This window comes from Ceratosolen solmsi, unplaced genomic scaffold (genome assembly GCF_000503995.2).
Source record: "Ceratosolen solmsi marchali unplaced genomic scaffold, CerSol_1.0 scaffold14, whole genome shotgun sequence".
Taxonomy (NCBI): domain Eukaryota; kingdom Metazoa; phylum Arthropoda; class Insecta; order Hymenoptera; family Agaonidae; genus Ceratosolen; species Ceratosolen solmsi.
This window is the reverse complement of record NW_011948420.1, coordinates 7764443-7785562: the sequence shown is the minus strand read 5'-3', so window position 1 is coordinate 7785562 and position 21120 is coordinate 7764443. Positions and strand designations below refer to the sequence as shown.

At 35.9% G+C, this 21120-nt stretch overlaps 2 protein-coding genes across 2 annotated transcripts in view; one reads left to right on the top strand and one right to left on the bottom strand.

Annotated features, from left to right (window-relative positions):
- LOC105361031 (Cyclin-dependent kinase 4) overlaps positions 1-10059 on the bottom strand; it is a 10367-nt gene extending 308 nt beyond the window's left edge. Inside the window, 4 exon segments of the mRNA XM_011498114.1 lie at positions 90-257; positions 336-680; positions 1120-1714; positions 9973-10059. Of these exon segments, the coding sequence (XP_011496416.1) occupies positions 90-257; positions 336-680; positions 1120-1695 (1089 nt within the window). The 5' untranslated portion in view covers positions 1696-1714; positions 9973-10059.
- A 9429-nt stretch (positions 10060-19488) lies between these two features.
- pwn (calcium-binding EGF-like domain-containing protein pawn) overlaps positions 19489-21120 on the top strand; it is a 32292-nt gene continuing 30660 nt past the window's right edge. Inside the window, exon 1 of the mRNA XM_011498113.1 lies at positions 19489-19799. Coding sequence (XP_011496415.1) covers positions 19742-19799 — 58 coding nt within the window. The 5' untranslated portion in view covers positions 19489-19741. The remainder of the gene's footprint in view (positions 19800-21120) is intronic.

The window sequence follows — 21120 nt, the reverse complement described above, 5'->3', positions numbered from 1 at the left end:
CTAGAATTTAATTTTTTTAATTATAATCAAGAATTGATATTGTCAGTTTTGAGCTATCCAACAATAAAGTACAAATTACAGGCTACTACGAGCTACCTGAAAATTTTATCAAGCTGATCCCCTTCGCTCGTTCCTGGAAAGAGAGGCTTCAGTTCATTTAGTTCGGCCAAAATACAACCCACAGACCAAATATCAATGGGTGTAGCATAAGTACATCCAAGAAGAACTTCTGGAGCTCGATACCAAAGGGTCACAACCTAATAATACACAATTGTCAATAAAATTTAATGGCATGATTAATTTTATTAAAATTTTAAAAGTCACACGACACTTACAACAGAAGTTAATTTCATTTCAAAGTCATAAGTTTTCGCTAAACCGAAATCTGCAATTTTAATATGCCCATCTTTAGTAACTAGTAAATTTTGTGGTTTAAGATCTCGATGGATTATACGATGACTGTGAAGAAAGTCCACTCCTAAAATAATTTCTTTAGACATCTGTTTCACCAACGCAGGTGCAATTTTGTGCGATGTGTAGGCTGACATAAAAGATGCCAAATCTCGCTCAACGTGTTCAAACACTAACCACAATGTTAATCCGCGATCTAACCGTTCGGATCTTCCAACTCCAGAAACTACTTCAAGATAATTTCCTTGGCAGACATCGAGAAGCTTCACCTTAAATGAAAGAATACATACAATTTTTTACTCCTTAATTGTAGAATATCATCAATCGATAATGTATTAGCATATATTCAAGTTTTTCAAACTCTCGCGGCATTACAAAAAGTAATAATAATTATGAAAGTATTTTTGTTTTATGAATAATCAATTTTTTATAAATAATATTAATCTAATTAAACTGCTGAAACAAATGAGCATCGCGTTTAAAGTTCTGTTACCGTTGATTCGCTTCATTCTTACAGTAGTGTACAGTTTAAAGTTCAACGAATTAAAAAATACAAGGGCTTTTCAAGGGCTAACGATTTGCTCTACCGTTATTTGCTCATTTAATTCAATGTTACTTCAAGTTCAATGTTGAAAAATCATTATGTGCATACCAATTTCACAGAATGATTACGCAATTCGTTCGTCGATTAAATCATAAAGCCCTTACGATTTGCGGATGCTCGAATCTCTCGAGCTGCTTGAGGGCGGCAATTTCCCTGAGGGTCGAAGTGGGTAGTCCGTCCTCGGTAATGGGCACGCGCACCTTCTTCAGGGCGATTATCTGGCCACTAGTCGCGTCCTTGGCCTTGTATACGGTGCCGTAGGCGCCGTCCCCAATGACGGAGAGGTCGTGATAAAGCGCGTGCTCCCCCATCAATGAGGTCTGCACTCCGCTTTCCTGTCCCATCGCCTCCTGCTGCTGCGTCGTCTTCACAACACTCGACGACGAGGACGGTGCCTCGGCTGGTTCCGAGGATTCTTCCTTCTGTAGCTTGACTTTGACGTCGTCGCCGACCTTTTCTTTCTCGTCTTCCTCGCAGAACGACTCGTCGGACGATGGCAAAACCTCGGACGTCTCCAAGTTTACTTCCCCTCCTGTTGGAGTAGATTTTTTACCATCAGCTTCCTCCTGCTGTTGCCGCTGCTCGCAGCCACTAAACTCGATTAATTTAATCTTCTTGTTGCTCGGCGTTGAAAGATCAGGATCGATCTCCGGATTTTGTTGACGCGCTCTGCCAGCCATCACGGCATCGCGATCTCATCTAAAAAATTTTCAGAGTCGGGCTTTAGTTATTTATGGCATTTCTCTTCAACTGCTTATATCCCCGTAATTATTAGCCCGACCCGTTCTCATCTCGTTTCAAGTTAAATATCGATTATTACGAACACCGTTGCAAATCGGCGTAAAAATAAAGGGCTGAGAAAACGATGACAAAAAAAAAAACAAAAACAAAAAACAAAAAAAAAACAAACAAAACAAACAAATTTCTTATTGTCCGATATGCCGAATAAAATGGAAATGGGTATTTTTTTTACATTTTACCAGAGCTTTACAAATTTACCAATTAGAAACTCAAAACTATCGGCGATATTGTCATTATTATTCTCCCACATTCTCCAATAATGTATACTTTTAATTTAACGAAAGAAATTGTAAAATAGTAGTTTTAGTTTAAGCTTAGTAATCGTAATTTGTACTTTTTAAATTTATATTTTAACCCGTTGGCCAGACTCAAATGTCTCATTATGTATGTTAACGAAGGAAGATTTTATAATTTAATAAATAATGATAATTTATTACGCCGAATTGTGTTAAGTACAATATAGTGATATTTATATTTAATATGTTAAAAAGCGAAATTCAATTGTCTTGAACTTCGATGAGAAAATTATTTATTTATATTGATATTGATTAACATGAAAAAGTAGATTTAATCTTAAATATTTTTCAAAAGTTTTAAATAATTGGCGAAATTATTTAAAAAAAAAAAAAAAAACAAAAAAAAAAGAAAATTTACAACTTTTGTATATTCAGTTACTTAATGATTTCAAAGAATTTATTACATGGAAAAACAAAAACAATAGCAGCAGTTTAAGGTACACAAAATTTACTCCTATCCATTTCTAAATTAATAATAAAAAATCGCACATATTTGACCACAAATACTATAAATAATTTTTAAAATATTGATTAAAAATGTCTGTGAAAAGTGCATATAAAAATAGGAATTTGGTATGAAATGTCAGAAATCGTTTTTACTTCATAATAAACATATCGTGAAAATTTCAACAAATTTGAACGATGAAAAAAATATGTTTTCAATTAATAGATTAGAGCAAATTTTCATACAAAAAATATTTCCTAATTTTTAGATTTTTCAGATCTTATTTCAATATTTACAAATTTCTCATATTTTAACGAAAATAAAAAAGCAAATGGTAACGAAATAATACAAAGTTAAATGGTCTAATTATGTTAAGAAAAGATTCATATTGTTTACATTATATGCATATCGGAAAATTGAAAAATATTTTCCATAAAGCTACTTCTTCTAAATTACAATATTATTGGATTAATCCAGCCAAAAATATATTTTTACTATAATTATGTGTTCTATGCTTGAAGGAAACAACTTTTACTATAATAATTTATTTTTGAAACGATGTTTTTGATAAGCAAAAAATTTTTTACTTTTAATTTGAAATTTTCGATCCTTTTTGAAAAATTTAAAAAATTTAGAAGCTTTTTTTTTCTTTTTCGAATAAGTCTTAAAAATTAATCACAAATCAATGATTAATAATGTTTTTAATGTACCTTTTGAAGAATGTAAAATTTAATCGCTTTAAAACAGCGTACAAATAATAAAAAAATAATCATAACAACCAACGTACGTATATGTACATATTGATAAATAACATAATTAATTTTTGGCTAATACTTATAATTAGAATAATTAAATATTATTTTAAAACTTTTCATCGATTATAATTTATTAAATAGCGCAAATTATTCAGTCTTCGTAACTTTATTGTAACGTTTTTTTTTGTTTTTTTTTTTTTGATTTTTTTTTTTTTTTTTTTTTTTTTTTTGTTTTTTTTGTATATTTCCTACATTGACACAAATAACGAAATCTGTTATCAACCCGTTCCTTATTTTAGTAAACATATGATTTTATCAACCAATCAATTCGTAATGCTTGTATAAAAATGGTAAATGCTATGAAATTATAAACCGACTATTGGTAAAAGAAATTGTAGTAGGTCATTCCAGTTTTACATAACAAAAATTATGTAGCTAGTTTCTTTAAATAATACATAAGTAACACAATGCAGTTAAACAATTTTTAGAAAGAGATAACTTTGTAAATAAACGAAATATCATATACCGAGCGTAAACGTTATTTACACAACTTTACGCAGACCTTTTGTCGCTCGATACTTTCTTAAACAATTTACTTTTCAGTTCATAATAATAAAGATAATACTTCTATGATATTGATACGAATGTTTTAAATAATTGCCCAATGCTATTTAAGTAAATTTGTAATGTAATACGAATGCCTATTCCCTTTTTTTTTTCATCAAAATGATTTTTCATCATTTTAATTAAGCACGCGCCTTATGTAAAATAAAAACTTCTTTTATCAATATTTTTATTCTGAAATAATTCAAGTAAAATTTTTAAAGTCCATCGTCAAACGTTTTTGTTGCAATGAATCGCGTTAATGTACGCGTAAAGGAAAATAATCGTTATAACATACATTTATAAAGAAAATCTCACCGTAATATTTTATTTGTTTGTTCTCGTCAATTGTTAACGTACCGAATGTTACTTGAATTGATATTTCGAAATTACGATAAGCTGTTGTTGGTAGCTTGTGACGATTCGTTGTCATCGCTTTCTCAGAAAATCCCTTTAATCATATACTTTGAAAACTGTGGTTTAAGAAAAACAGAGCACGATGTTTAGCAGAAATGAGGAGGGAGCGAGGTAGAGGGAAGACATGTGCGGCATCACCTGTCCTATACTACGTAATTCGTACTTGTCATTCTTGGTGAGTTCCCTTGCTCCTTGAAACTTTACTTTATTTTTCTTTTACTTTGTTAATCGTAGAGTAACTTTCTATCAGATTTTTCAGAAATCTACATAATTGGCCAGTACACCGCGCAATAAAATTGACTTCATATTCAGTATAAAATGAGAATCCAATGGTGCTTAGAACGCTCGAAGTTGTCGACCTTTGATAAAATATAGCGATATACGACTTAATGGAATATTAAAGTATCTAAAGATTATTACGAGATACATTAATTTTGCCCTATTATCGCTTTAATAATTAAAAAAAACAACTTGCATATTTGCGCGGTGCATTCACAACAGGCAATTCGTGTAAGAAAAATGTAATATAATTTTTAGAATAATCATTGATTGTGAAATAATTTTGAAATTTTGAAATTTTTAAAAAAAGAATGTTATCTCTAATCGAATAAATTATAACTTGGTTCATCAAATACCAGGCCATATAAACATAAGCAATTATACATAAAATTATTATGAATTAAATAAAATATATTTAATTATAAATTAAAATGCCCGTTTAAATTCCAACTCGTGGGCGCTTAAATATGTGTAAAGCCTCGACATAAAATATTATTCTAATTGGGATTAACATATAATTTTTTAATAATAAATCGACAGCATTGTGTTAAATACGTAAAATAGTGAAGAAGTTGGAATATCCAAATAATCTGAGGAATTTTAAATTGGAAATACATTATTTATTTAAAGAACGCGCATAGGTCACGGAAGCGTGTATTATCATTGCCTTATCGTGGCGCCCAAATTTAAATGTTCGCGTTTCATACAGCCTGTATACACTATCTCTCTAATCTCTATAAAATTAAAGAACCCCGCTTCGTGTCACGATTATAAATATTCCCAGGGATTCTCGAAGCCACTAATAAAGAGTTTCGGCAGCTTCGAGTGTTCTTCAAATGTATGTGAGAATGTACACGGGACGCTACGAGTTGTCGAATGAATGAATGAAGCGGAAACTTCGTGGAATGTGCGTGGAAGAAGGTAGGAGAGGAGATAAGGAGATAACGAGAGCGAGGAAAAGAGATAGGAAAAAGTCGCATTGCCACGGAGATAACGATATGCTCTTCATACGTATGCACATGAGGATGTATCGTTGTTCTACATTGGGAGATAATGTGGACGAAATTCGAGAAAATAATATACACCCGATTATTATCGTCACTGAGATGTAGGAAGAGGAAGTGAAATGGAACAACAAGCTTGATAGGACTTCGGATGAATTTGGGGACCCAAAGTATCACGAACGAGATTAATAAGCATTTTGAAAATTGTTTAAATACGATCGCTCAATAAATGAAACTGTACGATCGTTCGGCGCACCTTACTTTAATTTTTATGATTATATTATTTGATTAAAAAAACTCAATTTTTACATATTAATAATGAATAAACATCGGTTAAATCGACATCTTAATATTTTATCACAACCGCCGAATCAAAAAAGAAATTGTTATCTTATAAGCGTACTATCAGTTTTTAGAACGTGAGAGCTTACACAAGATTTTTGTAAAGACATATTTCAATTTTTGAAGTTCTACGTATTCTTGAAGAAAAAAAAAAAATAAATAAATAATTACAATGGATAAATAATATTTATCGTTAAATTTGAAATCTGATAATGACAGTGACGAAAATTTAATTTAAATTGGAAATTTTGTTTGCAATTTAATACTCTAAACGAAGGTCAATTGTCCTATTTCAAAATTAAGGTGAACTGAAAATTAATTCTATATTTATCCTTGTTAAATTTATTATATTGTGATTATATTTATAATTTATGAATTGCCAGAGCGATATAATAATTATTCAATAGTAAATTTTTTCAATTTATTTCAACCAACTCGCAAAGCCTTTCAAAATTACAATTGATTACATTGGCAATTGGCGGGACGACTTATAAAACATGGCCAAGGCAATATGATAAAGTCGGAAATTATTATTTTCAGCAAATTCGAATAGACAAGAGAGTTTCACATCGTAACTGTGTATATCACTTTTTAATTCATTAATGACTGCCACGAGGTCTATTAAACGAGATAATCTATTAAAATGGACATTGAAAATAAAAACCTTTCGACTGAATTCGACCAAAATTCGATATTTTTCTAAATTGAAAATAATAAAAAAAATTTTCACGATCAACGTCGTCGGAACGAACGTTCGATACATTGTCAAATATCGAATGACAAAATGACGTTTTGCACGAATAGTACAGTTTAATGCGTAATAATAGTAATAATATTATTTAGCCAAGAGATATACGTTTTAATCTAATTTTGGGTAGGCAGAGTAAGTACAACCTATTGCGTAATTATAATCAACATTGCATATTTCCATCATAATCACTTTATCATTTACAATTAATATTGTCACGGTGCTCATTGCTATTTCGTTCGAATACAATTCTTACGTTAATTGTTGGGTGCATTATTAATAAATCCGGCAAAGCAATTAAATTAAAAGATTTGTATATTATACCCAATTAAATATTCGACTCGCTACTCATTGTGCCAGGCACAGCACAACGGCCCCTCAACGATCCATCCATTTTCAATATTAATTTCCATCTACTTGTTAGGATTCTTACGTCAAGGGCACATAATAAAGTTTGCTCGTTTATCAAGATTGACGATGAGGGATTTTAAGGAAAAACGGCGCCAATAACAGCAGCAGCAGCAGCAGCAGCAGCAGCAGCAACAGCAGCAAGAACAACGACAACGACAATGACAACGACGATAATGAGAATAGCAATGGTTATAAGAAAGTTTGTAAAGAGGGAGAAAATTTTTTTGTAATATTATGTGCATTAACTACGCGAATGACTCGAAATAGAATGAGGCATGGAAGGGTCATTGGTCGTTCTTTTGTTTTGATGGTTTGACGACCGTTTCGTTAAGCAATTCGACCGGCCATGCGTTCGAAGATGCGAGTCGATAAGCAAACATTGCATTGTCACAGGATGAATGATAATAAATGTGCTTGGCTCGCGCGCTCCACGAAGACGATTAAGAAAGCATAAAGTAGCTTATCGCGTAATTGGACAAACATCAACAAAGCCACCAGCCGAACAACCGAGAAGTCTGCTCGCGCACCGCACGGCACGTGGTAAGCCGCTCTTCTCCCCCGTTCACGATAAGGATCGTTACGGAGGAGCGTCGCGCGTCTTATCCTTCCGTACATCTCCGCACATAGCACCGACAATCCCGACGTCGCCCTCCTACTCACCAGAGCTCGTAAACAATCGCAGCCACCGCCAACGCCACCGCCACCGTCACCGCCGTCGCACCCACCGCCGCCGTTGCCGCTGCCGTCTCAACGAAACGGAATTTCCTCCAGCAAGTACCGGCGGCTCGCAGCACACAGGTAGGTTGTTTCACTCGCGCTTTCCAAGCCTCGCACATTAGCCTCAACTGTCGCGTTTATACCTAAGGGAGAAGAACGTGTATCCGGTTTATCCAGCGTTCTTCCTTGCCCGCTCTCTCCTCTACGCGTTCGCGCGCATACTTACGCACTTGCGCACTTACGCACTTACGCATTTACGCATTTACGCACGCACGCACGCACGCACGCACGCACGCACGCACGCACGCGTTCACTCACTCACTCACTCACTCTCTCTCACTCTCTCTCTCTCTCTCTCTCTCCCGACACCTCGCTCCTCCCTCTACGTCACTGCATTACTCGGAAGTACAACAGCTTTAGTGTTCGCGCCTCTTAATTTTTCTCCCTCCACTCTCTCTCTCTCTCTCTCTCTCTCTCTCTCTCTCTCTCACTCACTCTCGCACGCACTCTCTCTGCTTCGCCCGCTTTCTTAATCTCACGCCCGTGACGTATGATCAACTCTTTCCTGTCCTAGTTTGTCAATGAGACGGCGACGACGACAACGTCGACGATTACGACGGCTGCGTTGCGCTCTTCATGTATTTTGACTCATGCAGGCACGAAGATCGATTGACGTCGTCCGATTGCCGATTCCGCGAATCGTGTATACAAGGGGTCGAACGACGGCCGAGAGTAGCACTTTGTTAGTGTTTCGTCAAAAAAAAAAAAAAAAAAAAAAAAAAAAAAAAAAAAAAAAAAAAAAAAAAAAAGGGAAGGATGAGACAAGAAATATGCGCGACTGAGTGAAAGATAGACAAAGAGAGAGAGAGAGAGAGAGAGAGAGAGTGAGAGAAGAATGCAAAGAATGGCAAAAACCAAACAACACGACATACGCAGAACACGAAACACGATATAACCGACGGAGAGAGCATATGCAACTACCGGGCCACGGGAAATGAGACGACAAAGCAGAGGCGCCTTCTCTCTCTCTCTCTCTCTCTCTTTCGTTTTCTTTTCTTTCTCCCTTTCTTCTGCTTACTCTCTTCTTCCCTCGCGGCGTGCCGATCGTCTTCCCCTCTTTGCTTTTTCCACTACCGCGCTCATTCTACGCATGCACGCACGCACAGTCACGCACAGTTACGCACAGTCACGCAGTCGCGTACACCGAGTCGTTCCCTCTATCCTTCAATACGCTTTATTATCTTATTTTCTCTCCTTCTATTCTTCGCTCTCGCTCTCTCTCTCGCCCTCTCTCACTCTCTTTACTCTCGCCGGTCGGTGCCGCCGGTCTTCGGTCTCGGCCTCGTACATGAATTTTGCCCGAACTTTTAACATTCTTTCCTTCTCCTATCGAGTGGCATACACCAGCCTCGCTCGTGTAGATTAACACTCGAAGCGTCAAAATAATACTCGCGTGGAACCGTCCAACAGTTGGAATATCGTCGAGGCCCGATGCTTCTAGAGGACGATGGTCGACCACCGACTCCTCGGCATCTTTCCCACTCCATTCTACGGGACGACAAACCAACCAAGCTTTGTTTACCACTCGTTACACTCCAGCTGCCTTTCATCCAACCTCCAATTGAGGTTACATTACAGCCATTTCGACTGTATGTGTATATATGCACACTGCACGCACGCTCGCACATCGTCGTCAGTCACACACACACACACACACACACTAAGCAAAAGCTTTTAAACTTGCGAAATGCTCCCGCGTGAGCGCAAAACTCTGGATTACAATTATAAATAATAAGCGGATCTCGGAGAAAGGCCATTTCAACTCCATGACCATATTTCCTTCTTTTTTCTATTTTTTTCATTCTTTCTTTCTTTCTTTTATATTCTTTTCTCTAATGGCTGGATCGACGTAATTGATGCGGTATGTAAATCTAGCATCGAACTAGGATGGCTGAGGCGGCGCGGCGCGGCGCGGCTCGGCGGTTGGAAACATGTGTGTGAAGGGGGAGAGAGAGGGATTGAATTTCCAGGGGGATTATCGAGTCGGATACGACGCTAATTTAGCGTTGAAGAGGGTCCCTGGCGCTCTTAAACCCGATAAAGGTCCGCCTTTGGCGATATCGACGAGACGGCACTTACCGGGCGCGAGTCGTAAGACTGCGCAACGATGAGGAGATGATGCCTCTGCTGGCGATGCTGATGCTGATGTCGTACATCGTGAGTCCGAGCCCGGGGTTGCGAAAGTCAAGAGGGGCGGGGGGAGGGGCGCCGCCCCGACACTTCCTAGAAGAGCCGAGGAGCGAAGACTGCGGACGGCAGCGAAGACGGAGACAGAAGCGGAGGTGGTGTCGGCGAGAGCGCGGAGGCTCTCGAGGCACTGGCTTCTCCACTCGTCCGGTCACTCGTTCACGGCTCACTCTCGCGCACACTATACATACTTTTCGCAAATACAGTCCGGGCCGGAAACGAGCCTCCGTCTCGCTCCCCCTCCCCCACTCCACCAACTTCTCATCCTCATCCTCATCCTCCTCCTCGGGCTCTCTTTTCTCCACGCCCCACCTCGTCATGCCGCCGTTGCTACTACCGCCGCCGTCGCCGCCGCCGCCACCACCACCACCACCACCACCACCACCACCACTACCACCACTACCACCATCACCATCTTCTCTGCGCCTCTCACTATCTCTCTCTCTCTCTCTCTCTCTCTCTCTCTCGCGGTTTCTTTCTCACTTCCCTATTTCAGTCTGCCGCTACGTCCCCGGGTCAGCTGGTGCCCCAGGTACCCTGGCATTGTTGTTGTTCTCGCGCACTAGGCTTTCTTCCCTTCCTCCCAACTAGTGCCACAGCAGCTGCAAACTTGGCCATGGAACTTAAGTAGGACCTGAGCATCGCCTTTAAGCCCCGCGTCTCTCTCTCTCTCTCTCTCTCTCTCTCTCTCTCTCTCTCTCTCTCTCTCTCTCTCTGTCCTTTACCAAATGTACCGAAACGGTAGTTGTGCAGCAGCGGCTCTCTTGGGGATGTCTCGTAGGCAGGCGGGACTGATATTTACCAGCACCGAGGGCTTCCACCTCATGCTCGTTTTAACGCGCACGACACCACGTCTACTCGATGCAATGATATTTAATTCATAATAGCTGCTCTTATCTTTTTACGGAAGTTTGTTCTATTATTTATGTTGCCTCGTTGATTATCCGCCAATGACAATCGTCACAATCGCTCAAAAGCACACTTTCGTGTTTAATGTTGCGATCTCGGGACTTTGGCAGATTAATTCGTCAACGATTCTTTTCACTTTTCAAATCTCCAGCAATTTGTATTACTTAAAACACAATTTAAAATTAACGCCCATCCATCCTTATTCCCATCCAATTCATCCTCTTGTCAGTCCAATACATGTTTAATTTTTTCGTTATCATCGACCCTGTCCGCCCGTACATTCTATATCGCACGTTGAAAAAATATTTGTGAAAATGCCGTTGTTACATTACAGGAGACAGACGATTGTGAAAAGCCATAATCTATAAATGTTTCTTTATGAATTAAATAAATTTTCTAATTAGCCTACATAATACATCTGTTGGTACGCGTACACGGAAGCAGCTTACACACGGGCGCATATTTAAAATTGCAATTACATTTAATGCAACAATGTTGTAGCCTTATTAAGTGAATGTACGCAGATAACAAAATATTGCATCCTGTATTTGATGTGAGCGTGATTATTCAAGCTTTTGCTGATATTTGGCGCATCAAGATAGCGCGTCTTGCCCAAATTAATTTCCCATTGACTTTACATACAATTTTCCAAAACTTGGCTAAATTGATCGATTAGAAAAAATAACTAATGCAAGCGTTTTTAAAGTATCTCTATGGACAGAATTTTTACTTCTTGCAATACGAGGTGCAATGAACGTTGTCGTTACCTGAAAAACAACGAGAGCTCTATATTAATAATCGCGAATAGACAAAAAAAAAAAAAAAAAAAAAAAAAAAAAAGAGAGAGAGAGAAAGAAAGAAAAACCACAGTGGCATCGTTCTCAATCATTTTCGATCGAGGACCAGCTTGTTGTTTTTTTCTCGTGTTGTTTTTGCGTGTCGATTATGAAAAAGGAAAAAGTGCGCGATACACGAGGAGATTGAAGCAGGTAGAAAATTCAGGTGACTATCATCGCTTACTCTTGATGCATAATAATAGAAGTCGATGCACCTGGCTTCTTTGAACTTCGGTAGACGCTCGTGATGAGTCGATGTCCATGTGTAATAATGTTAGAAGAACAATGATTGGTGGTGTCCTTGTTGCTTGTTGCTCCTAAGTTGTCCATTAATTTTCGCTCAACGACTCCTGCCGACTTTTAGTCCTCAAAAACTCCGTTTGCCTTATTTCTTATAATGTTACGCGCTTTCCTGTGCCTCCCAATATGTGCATTGGAAGCCAATAAATCTATTTATCGTGATGTTGTAGCTGCACGTAAGAAGACCTTCTCCCCCCCCCCTCATCCCCCCCCTCCGTCCCCCACCCCACCCCACCCCACTCCACCCCTGATTCTATGTAAATTTGAATATTTTTCTTCTTGCGATCGAGCATTTTACTTAATTTTAACGCGTTTATGCTAAATACGTCGATACTGCCTATAAGGTGTAAGAATAATTTGCATTTGTTGATACAAGCTGATGACAGATGCAAGCTGCGGTTATACAAATGATTTTATCATCGTTTATTGTAAAATGTCAGCTAGAGAATGCGTTTGAAAATTTATTTCTCCTTTTACTAGATTAGCAAGTATTTTACACAAACGGAGCACAGAGTTTTCAAAATAAACGATAATCTTGCGATCGAATGCAAGTAATTTGTAATATTAATGACGCGATCGAGATTATTTCTATTTTAAATGTAAGCGTTTATTATGTTGAATTATGCTTTGAAAATTTTCATTTATATTGTGAAAGCCATTTCGGCTTTGTTTAAGCGATATTATGATCCCGACGTAAGAGAAACTCCCAATGGCCCATAGTCATCGACGTTGCCTTGCCATAAACTAAAAACAAAAGTTTGTCCCATCTATTTCCGAAAATAATTTGAAATGCTCGAAAGGAAGTATTTGGTATTGTAATGATAAAATTACGACGTCAAATACGACCATTTCAAAAAGGAAGTTATAGTTATAAGTAAAGAACTTATAGTCATTCGAATTTACGATGTACATTGCCATCCTTATAACCTAGCCCCCCCCCCCTCCCCCCAAGATTATTCTGAAAAAATCGATTGAACTACAGTTTTATTAGAATGTTTAAGCAAGATTAAAATTTCATTTAAATACTCTTGCTGTACGTTCAATCTCATACAAATAATAGTAATTTTATTTTATATACGGGCCATTCGGGCCCATATATGTAACCCATATATATAAGGCTTTCAAAAGGAGTTATGGACATTTACATTTACTGTGGTTTCCAATTCCGTTCATTAGAGAAGCCGTTCATTCGCTAAATTTTGTATCCAAAAATATTAATTTTTTTTACGAAACTAATCACCAAAACTCGCATCCGAAAAATTGGAAGCATTAATTAGGTTTTATATTACAAAGGATATACGTAACGCTAGATATAATGGGTAAAATATTTTTATCGCACTCTCGCGTATACGATTCTCAAAAAAAAGTATTATTTTTCATGACAATATGTAGCTTTTAGAAAGTCAGGCTTGATTCGAACCATAAAGTAAAAAAAAAAAAAACAAAAAAAAAAATCATAAGAATGCGTTGCGCGTATACATACATCGAAGCTTTTTACGAGGCTGATTAATCATTACACCCGCATAGCAACTTGTCATTATAATTTATTTTTCAATTCCTATCGTTAACTATCTGACAAATCATAAGTGTATTGATAATTCAATGCGGCCGAATTGTGAAAATTTAGATCCGAAACAGTTGTTGTAATATTGATAATTATAGTTATTGAATATTTCAAGAACAGAATAAGAAATAAAATACTTTTATTTAACTTGTGGATATGTTTTATATTTTTAATTTAATCTTGAAAAGTTTCGTATTTCCGTGCTCCCTGAAATATAAATATGGACAGATAGATTTTGAAATACCTTTTTTTCAGGTGGATAAACTTGAGTCATAATCACCCACATGTAACATGAGGATGTAAAATTTCAAAAATGTATTTACTCTAGATTGGCGGCTGAGTTCTCCGTTATTCGAGAAATTCCTATGACTTTTAAAATATCTCTGATTACTCGTGCAACCGAGAAGTTTAAATGATCGCACAACTTGACTAAATAATACTACCAATTTTCCATTCATTTGAATGGTAGTGATTAACGTATTATTTCGTTTATTAACTGTATTAGTGTCGACTCGCATTTCTATATAACTACATGAACTACTAATTTTACCCTCAAATTAGTTTGCTTTCGATTGTCCGAGACCAAGATTGACAATTACAATGGAAATAAAAGAAAAAATGCTTATTGAGAAGCTAAGGTCTACGAATGAAAATTTGACCCTCGAATCGACTCTCTTAAACCGATGTATTATTTATTTTTTCTTTTTTCAAACCAATCACTCTTCTTTGTGATATTTAAGCGTAATGGCTTGTTTCGTTTATTAATATTGACTTTCTTCGATAATCGAATGTTCAATCTAAATTGCCGGAATTGGCTGTAAGACTAATTCTACTTACAATACTTATTATTATTGAGAATATTATAGTATTATTAATATTGGCTAGTATTGTAATTATTGTATGCGTTGATATTTCAATATTTAAATATTTCAATACACCGTTGAAACTCGTGTAAGTTTAGTTAATATCGTTTTCATATCCTATCTATCATTATCAAATATAAATAAAGATATATGAAAATATTTGTTATTGTTTATACAAACAAAATTTTTTTTTTTTTTTTTTTTTAAAGAATTCTTCACGATTTGTTTCATTAATTAAAGCATTACAAAGAAATTGTTAAAATAAAATTTCTATCGTTAATTCCGGATCGGTTGTATTATTGGCTTATGAACCACTATTACTACAACTATAACTACAAGAACAACAACAATAATACAAACGTCAATTGTCATTGTAAAATTTTACAGATTCATACAGAAATCATGAATTTTTCAAAGCTCGCGACTCAATTGGCAATGTCGAAATATCCTCTCTAGCCATTTTCTATTACAACGACGATCGATAACGTAGGAATTGCCATGTGACAGGTGGTTAAGTTTTTAAGATTTGGAATACATCGTTCGTCCTCTGACAAGACAATTGCTTTCTACGCTCGTTATATCCGTTGAAAAAAATTTAATTTACTATCCGCCATTGTAATAATCGAGCAGAATGAAAATAGAATAAAATAGTAGTTGTAATTTGTAGAAAAATTTTGTGCCTTCAAGAAGGCCAAAAAGCAGCTAATAATAATTTTTTTACCGCTATAGACTTTTTTTTATTAATGGCAATAAAACGAACTTCTAAACTTTCGTACTAAATAATAATAAATGAATAATTAATAAATCATCGCTTTAATATATTTATCATAGAATAAAATTAAATTAAGGTCTTTATATTCTATGACGCTTGAAAAACTATTGAATATCATTTTTTTAATTTGATTTTATAAATTGTTATAATAAAAATATATTATATATATATATATTTTTTTTTTAATACATATTGCCTAAATATAGAATGATTGATGCCTTGATTTACTTGCTTTTAATAAAAGATTATAGTAAATTACTTATTTTTGTAAAAAAAAAAAAAAAAAAAAAAAAAAAAAAAATTGTAATTTAAATTAGACACTTAAAATACAGATAAAATTACCTTAAGGACGTACTTTAGTTAAAGATTTTAATTTCATTGTAAGCATAAATGAAAGCATAAAATTTCGTAACGATAAACTCAATAGTTAGAGAGAAATTTTTATTGTTAAATTTGAAAATCGAGCATTAAGAAAAATCTATTCCAAGCCTTCAATCGCTATTATATATAAATATATTTTTAAACTAATCGTGTCTTTGCTATTCTATGCATTTCTTCGACATATTTGTCCCTATTTTTTGTATACATTTGTAGATATTTTGGCTGCAGCAGCTTTTCACGTAGTACGTGAAATATATATTCGTCATATAATTTAAATTATATATATGTAAAGACTCGTTACTATAATCGATTGGGGTTGCTAATCATTTCCAATGAATTTAAGAGAAAGCAAATATTATGGTAAAATCAATAATAATTAGATATTTAAAACAATAAGCATGAGGAATTGTAAACGAGATATATATAGATTTTGTCGATTATGTTACTTTCATTGATATAGTTGGATTTTCATTGGATTATGATATGATATTCTTAAGATAAAATAATTGATTATTTCACTGTTGTTATTGTCTCAGTTCTCTCATATACACAAACTGTTATAATTTTGCGAATAATTTTTTCTTTAATCAGTCATATTAAAATAATATCGTTGCTTATAAAATAATTCATGAATAGATAAAACATGTTTTTTTTTCCTAGATATATAAATTAACTAAAATAAAACATTAAACAAGGGTGAAAATAGTAATTGATAGTTGGAAAGGAAAAGGAATAGCGAGATAATTGACGAATTTGCAGTTCGTTTGATTGTTTATTACATATAATAATATAGTTATTCTACACAAAGCTCTTTTAGTTATCAATAATATTAGTAATCAAACAAAAATTTCTCACCTTTACTTTTTTTTTTCTTATTTTGTAAGTTCACTGTAAATCATATTTATTTTTAATTTATTATATCTTTCAAAAATACTTTTTTAACTAGATCAAAATCCAAAATTTTAAACAAAAAAATAATATGTTTATAATGAATTATTGCGATACTTTAAAATAATATTGGAATAATATTTATTTGGAAAAATATTTATCCGCATGAATTGAGAACTTTAATTAAAAAATAATACTTAAAGTGGAATGGAAGAGTAACAAATAATATTATAGGCCAACTTTTGCTTTTGTCTGTCGTGAAATATTACTTTGTAAGAACAATCTCTTTTTGTCACTTATTCGAAACAATATCTTAGGATATAAATAAAATTTAATTTAAAAATATTTTAACCAATTCAATTTGGATTCTTTTTTTTTTTTATATCGATATGTCGTAAGTAGAACGTACTTATAATTTTCAAATAAATTCACTGTAACGATCAAGTTTTCACATATTTCTAATAAAAGTATTATATTTTTTATTTAGCATATAGTCATATATTCCAATAATTATGTAATATTCCGTTATAAAAATTAACAAATTATTAAATAAATTGTTGTTACGATGTCGATAAGGATGGCTGTTTATAGTCCTTTCACCAAATATAGTATTATTAAAAAAAAATTATTATTATTACTATTATTGTTAATAGCAGTATTAGTATTACAATAGATAATGAAGAATTCATTTGTATTTTATTTTAATAGACACAAATAATGTCTTTACGAAATCCGAATTCTTTACGAAATACGAAACTAATCAATTGTCATTTTTGTCGATTAACATATTTGCGAAAACGTTATTTTTTTTTTTATATTTAACATTAATTGCAAAGCGCTACATTTTTTCAATAATATTATAAGATAAATTTATAATTGTAGATTTTAACATTCAAATCTATAATCTTTGTAAATAATGCACTACAATGTTTATTGCTGTTTGTTATTATTGAATTTGTATATTGATTATATAATTAAAAAAATTTATTACATTATTAAGCAAAAATTGAAGAGTATCGTATCAAGTGTAAGAAATAATAATTTATCAGTTTTTTGGTTAAAAGTAATGAAACGAATTTCCTTTACACTTTTAATCATAATAAATATTTGATTTTTATATTCTCGTTAAAATGTTAGAAAAAAAATTATAAAATATTGTAAATATTGTTTTCAAATTTATGTTAATCATATTTTTAATCTATTTGGTATTTTCTCGATATTTTAAAGGAAGGCATATAAGAGTAATTATTCCACCTCGTATTAACAAAATTAATATGTATGTTTAATCTAGTAGAGAGAAATTCAAGCTCCAATGAAGAAAATAATTTACATTGTTCCTTCGACTAATGTGACAGTATGCGCACAGATTAGAAAGAAACGATGAAGTATAATATTAACGTCTATTCCAAATGAAGGAAAATTCTATATAATTGCAAATAGGATAATGTTAATAATAATCAGAATAGAATTGCAAGGCTAAGGAAAGGTGAAATTTTTTTTTTTTTTAATTTGCACGCATCGCCAAGATTTATATGTGTGTGCGTGTGTGGGCGTGTGTGTGCGTGTGCGCGTGTGTGTGCGTGTTTGCGTGTGTGCGTGTGTGCGTGTGTGTGCGTATATCCTCGATCGAGTATTTTCATTCTCCAGAGTGATACAGTTTCGGTCGTCGAGGTGTGAATTAATTGGGCGTTGAATTACTTCAACATTTTAGCCCGAGGATCACGTTGAGAGGCCAACGATCGTAATTTAATTTATAAGAAATACTGTAGAAAGTGAAATAGATCGATGTGTCTCGCGTGAACTGTTGTGCTCGCGCATAACTATAATAATGTTTTATGATGGACTTTCGAGTCGAGTGGCGCTCAAGTATATTAAATTAAATTAGATGAAAAGCGATTTGGCGAATGTAGCTCTTGTGTGTAAGAGCACGTAATTACAAAGCACATTGTCCAAGCGTTTCTCTAATAAGTAGCTTTGAGGAAGCCAGGGCTGCTGAATTTCATGCGTGGAGTTAAGCACGCATACGCATAATACATACGTTACTTTACACACACGGAGAGGAGCGAAGAAGCGAAGCGTGTCGGTCGGTAGAGCGCTGTGGAGTGGAGTCGGGGCATTAAAGTCGCGGTGAAATGATCACGTGAAGAGAGATAGTAAGATAGATAAATAGACGGATAGTGGCGAGGTGAAAGAGCGAGGGAGGGAGAGTGGGAGGGAGTAGCGGCACAAGGAAGGAGCGAAGAAAGTGGGAGAGACGAGCGGCTCCCCTGGGGTATGACCGTCCTCGGGCGGCGCAGTCCTCGAGTTGCAGCGAGTCGGCAGGTCGCGTCGCGCCGCGCCAGTCTCGAGTGAACGACCGAGGAGGAAGTAAGCAAGCAAGTTGCGTATGGTGCGTACCCGGAGCCGGCTCCCGCGCTCGACAATCGCTCTCCAGCCCCACCACTCCCGGCGATCCGATCGTCAAATGAGCCCGGGCAGTTGGTGCCCGGGGGCTCGGAATTTCGGGTCTCTCGAAGAGGCCGAAGAAGCCGTTCCCCGAGCGAGTCTCTAACGCTGGGTACCACCGCATCGCTCCGACGGCGTGGACGCGCAAAAGTGGGTCACTACTCGCGGCTCGGGCCCTCCGCGGAGCCGAGAGGAGAGACCGAGGACGAGGAGACGGGAGAGAGGACGGAAAAAGGATAAAAGGGGGCCGACGACGATGGCCAAGTTTCGTCGCTGCCTCTCTTCTCGCTGGCCCGATTCGCGAGAGTCGCGTGGTGCACGGGCTGCTGCCTCTTAGCCTTGAATTCAAAATGGCGTCGTCCTTTGGCTAGAGATCGACCCCACGATCAAAACGTCTGGCTCTCCGTCGTCCTTCCCCCTTCCCCCCCTCCCCCCCCCCCTCCGCGATCCGCCCGGCCCCCTCCCCCGCCACACAACTAAACCGCGGCTATATCACCCACGTCCACCCTACCGCGCTCCCGGCCCTGTCCGTTCACGCGGAACAGCCTACTGACTCAGTGCGACGCCCGCGATAGCGGTTAAGTGTATCCGAGTGCGGGAAGGATTGGAGAAGAAGGTGAAGGTGAGGGAGTCGACCGGGACATCACCTTGACTCCCGTAGGCGGAGTCGCGCCTACCGGTGAGGCGCTACAGTTCCTCGGCAATGGCAGGGCCGAAGTCGATCTTCGTCCTAGTGGCCCTGGGCCTCATCGTTTCACTCGGTGAGTCTACCGTCAGCGGAGTTTTACCACGGTGCTTCTCGCCACTTGTAGCTTAGCCGTGGCTTGTGTGCACGTGAGATTGTGGAGAGTTTGGGCCGAAGTTTGGCCGGTGGGTCGGAAGGTCCCGTAATAGTCATACCATACTCGTCAGTCGACCATTTTTATCAGCACTTTCTCGCCGACAAATCGCGATGTTTTTGACATTTAACGAGCATAACAAGTGTCGCCTGTCGAGGTAAAGTGCGATATTATCGATGATGCAAAAAAAAAAAAAAAAAAAAAAAAAAAAAAAAAAAACATCGCAGTTACTACTAGTACAACTACTAATTGCTTGAACAACGAGGGTGGAAGTAATTGCATCAGGGAACAGTCGATCGAAAGTATTTGCATTCTAAGACTCTGATAAATAATATTATTATTCTAATGATATTTAAGGGTAAAATGAGAGGAAAAATGCCGATAGAATCAAGTTGAAGGAATCAAGAATGCAATATAATTTAGATACTATTTAGATATTAACGTATTTTACATTGACATAGGACTCGAAAGCATTGAATTGCATAATGTCGATTTGCATTGTAAAAGTAGCATTTAGTATTTAAAAATCTACTGGTTATATAGAACAATTAGAGTACGATTTTGCGCGTATAGAGAAAGTATTGAAATGCAAGTTATCGCATAAATTTGTAAGGATTTTAATTCATTGCTTATCAATGGCGTTCAATATAGTTGGCTTGTAAATAAATGCATGACACGTAGCGGAATAATTCTTGCATCATAAAATAAAAAGCAGCATAAGAAGCAAAAGTTGGTCAGCCTCGGAATCCGCAAATTTTATCGAGCATAGAGATTTTAACGCCAGCATTGTGCACGATGCATCTTTTCTCAATTTGTCGATAAATGTACTTTTAAATTAGCAAGAACATCAATGCATGACACGTTGATAGTTTCGTTATTTTTTTTATAATTGGTAATTAATTTTGCAAAAAGAAACATCTCTTTTCTTTTTTTTCTCTTTTTTGTTTTAGAGATACGTAACGTTCAAATATAATATATATATATATATATACACACATATAAACATATGATTAAAGCCATAGACTATGAACAATGTGTTGTGAATGTGGTCATTCGTTATTTCAGGTCAATAATCTAAAGGATGTTTTATCGATTCATTGTTGAGCGGTTTGATTTTATTATTCGTGTTACGATGGTACGAGAATCGCCTTGCCTCGCACAAAATATAATTCTTTCTTTCTTGCATTTTTTTCCCGACTATAACGTGGTTTTTAACACTTACCGTATAGGCAGGATCGATGAC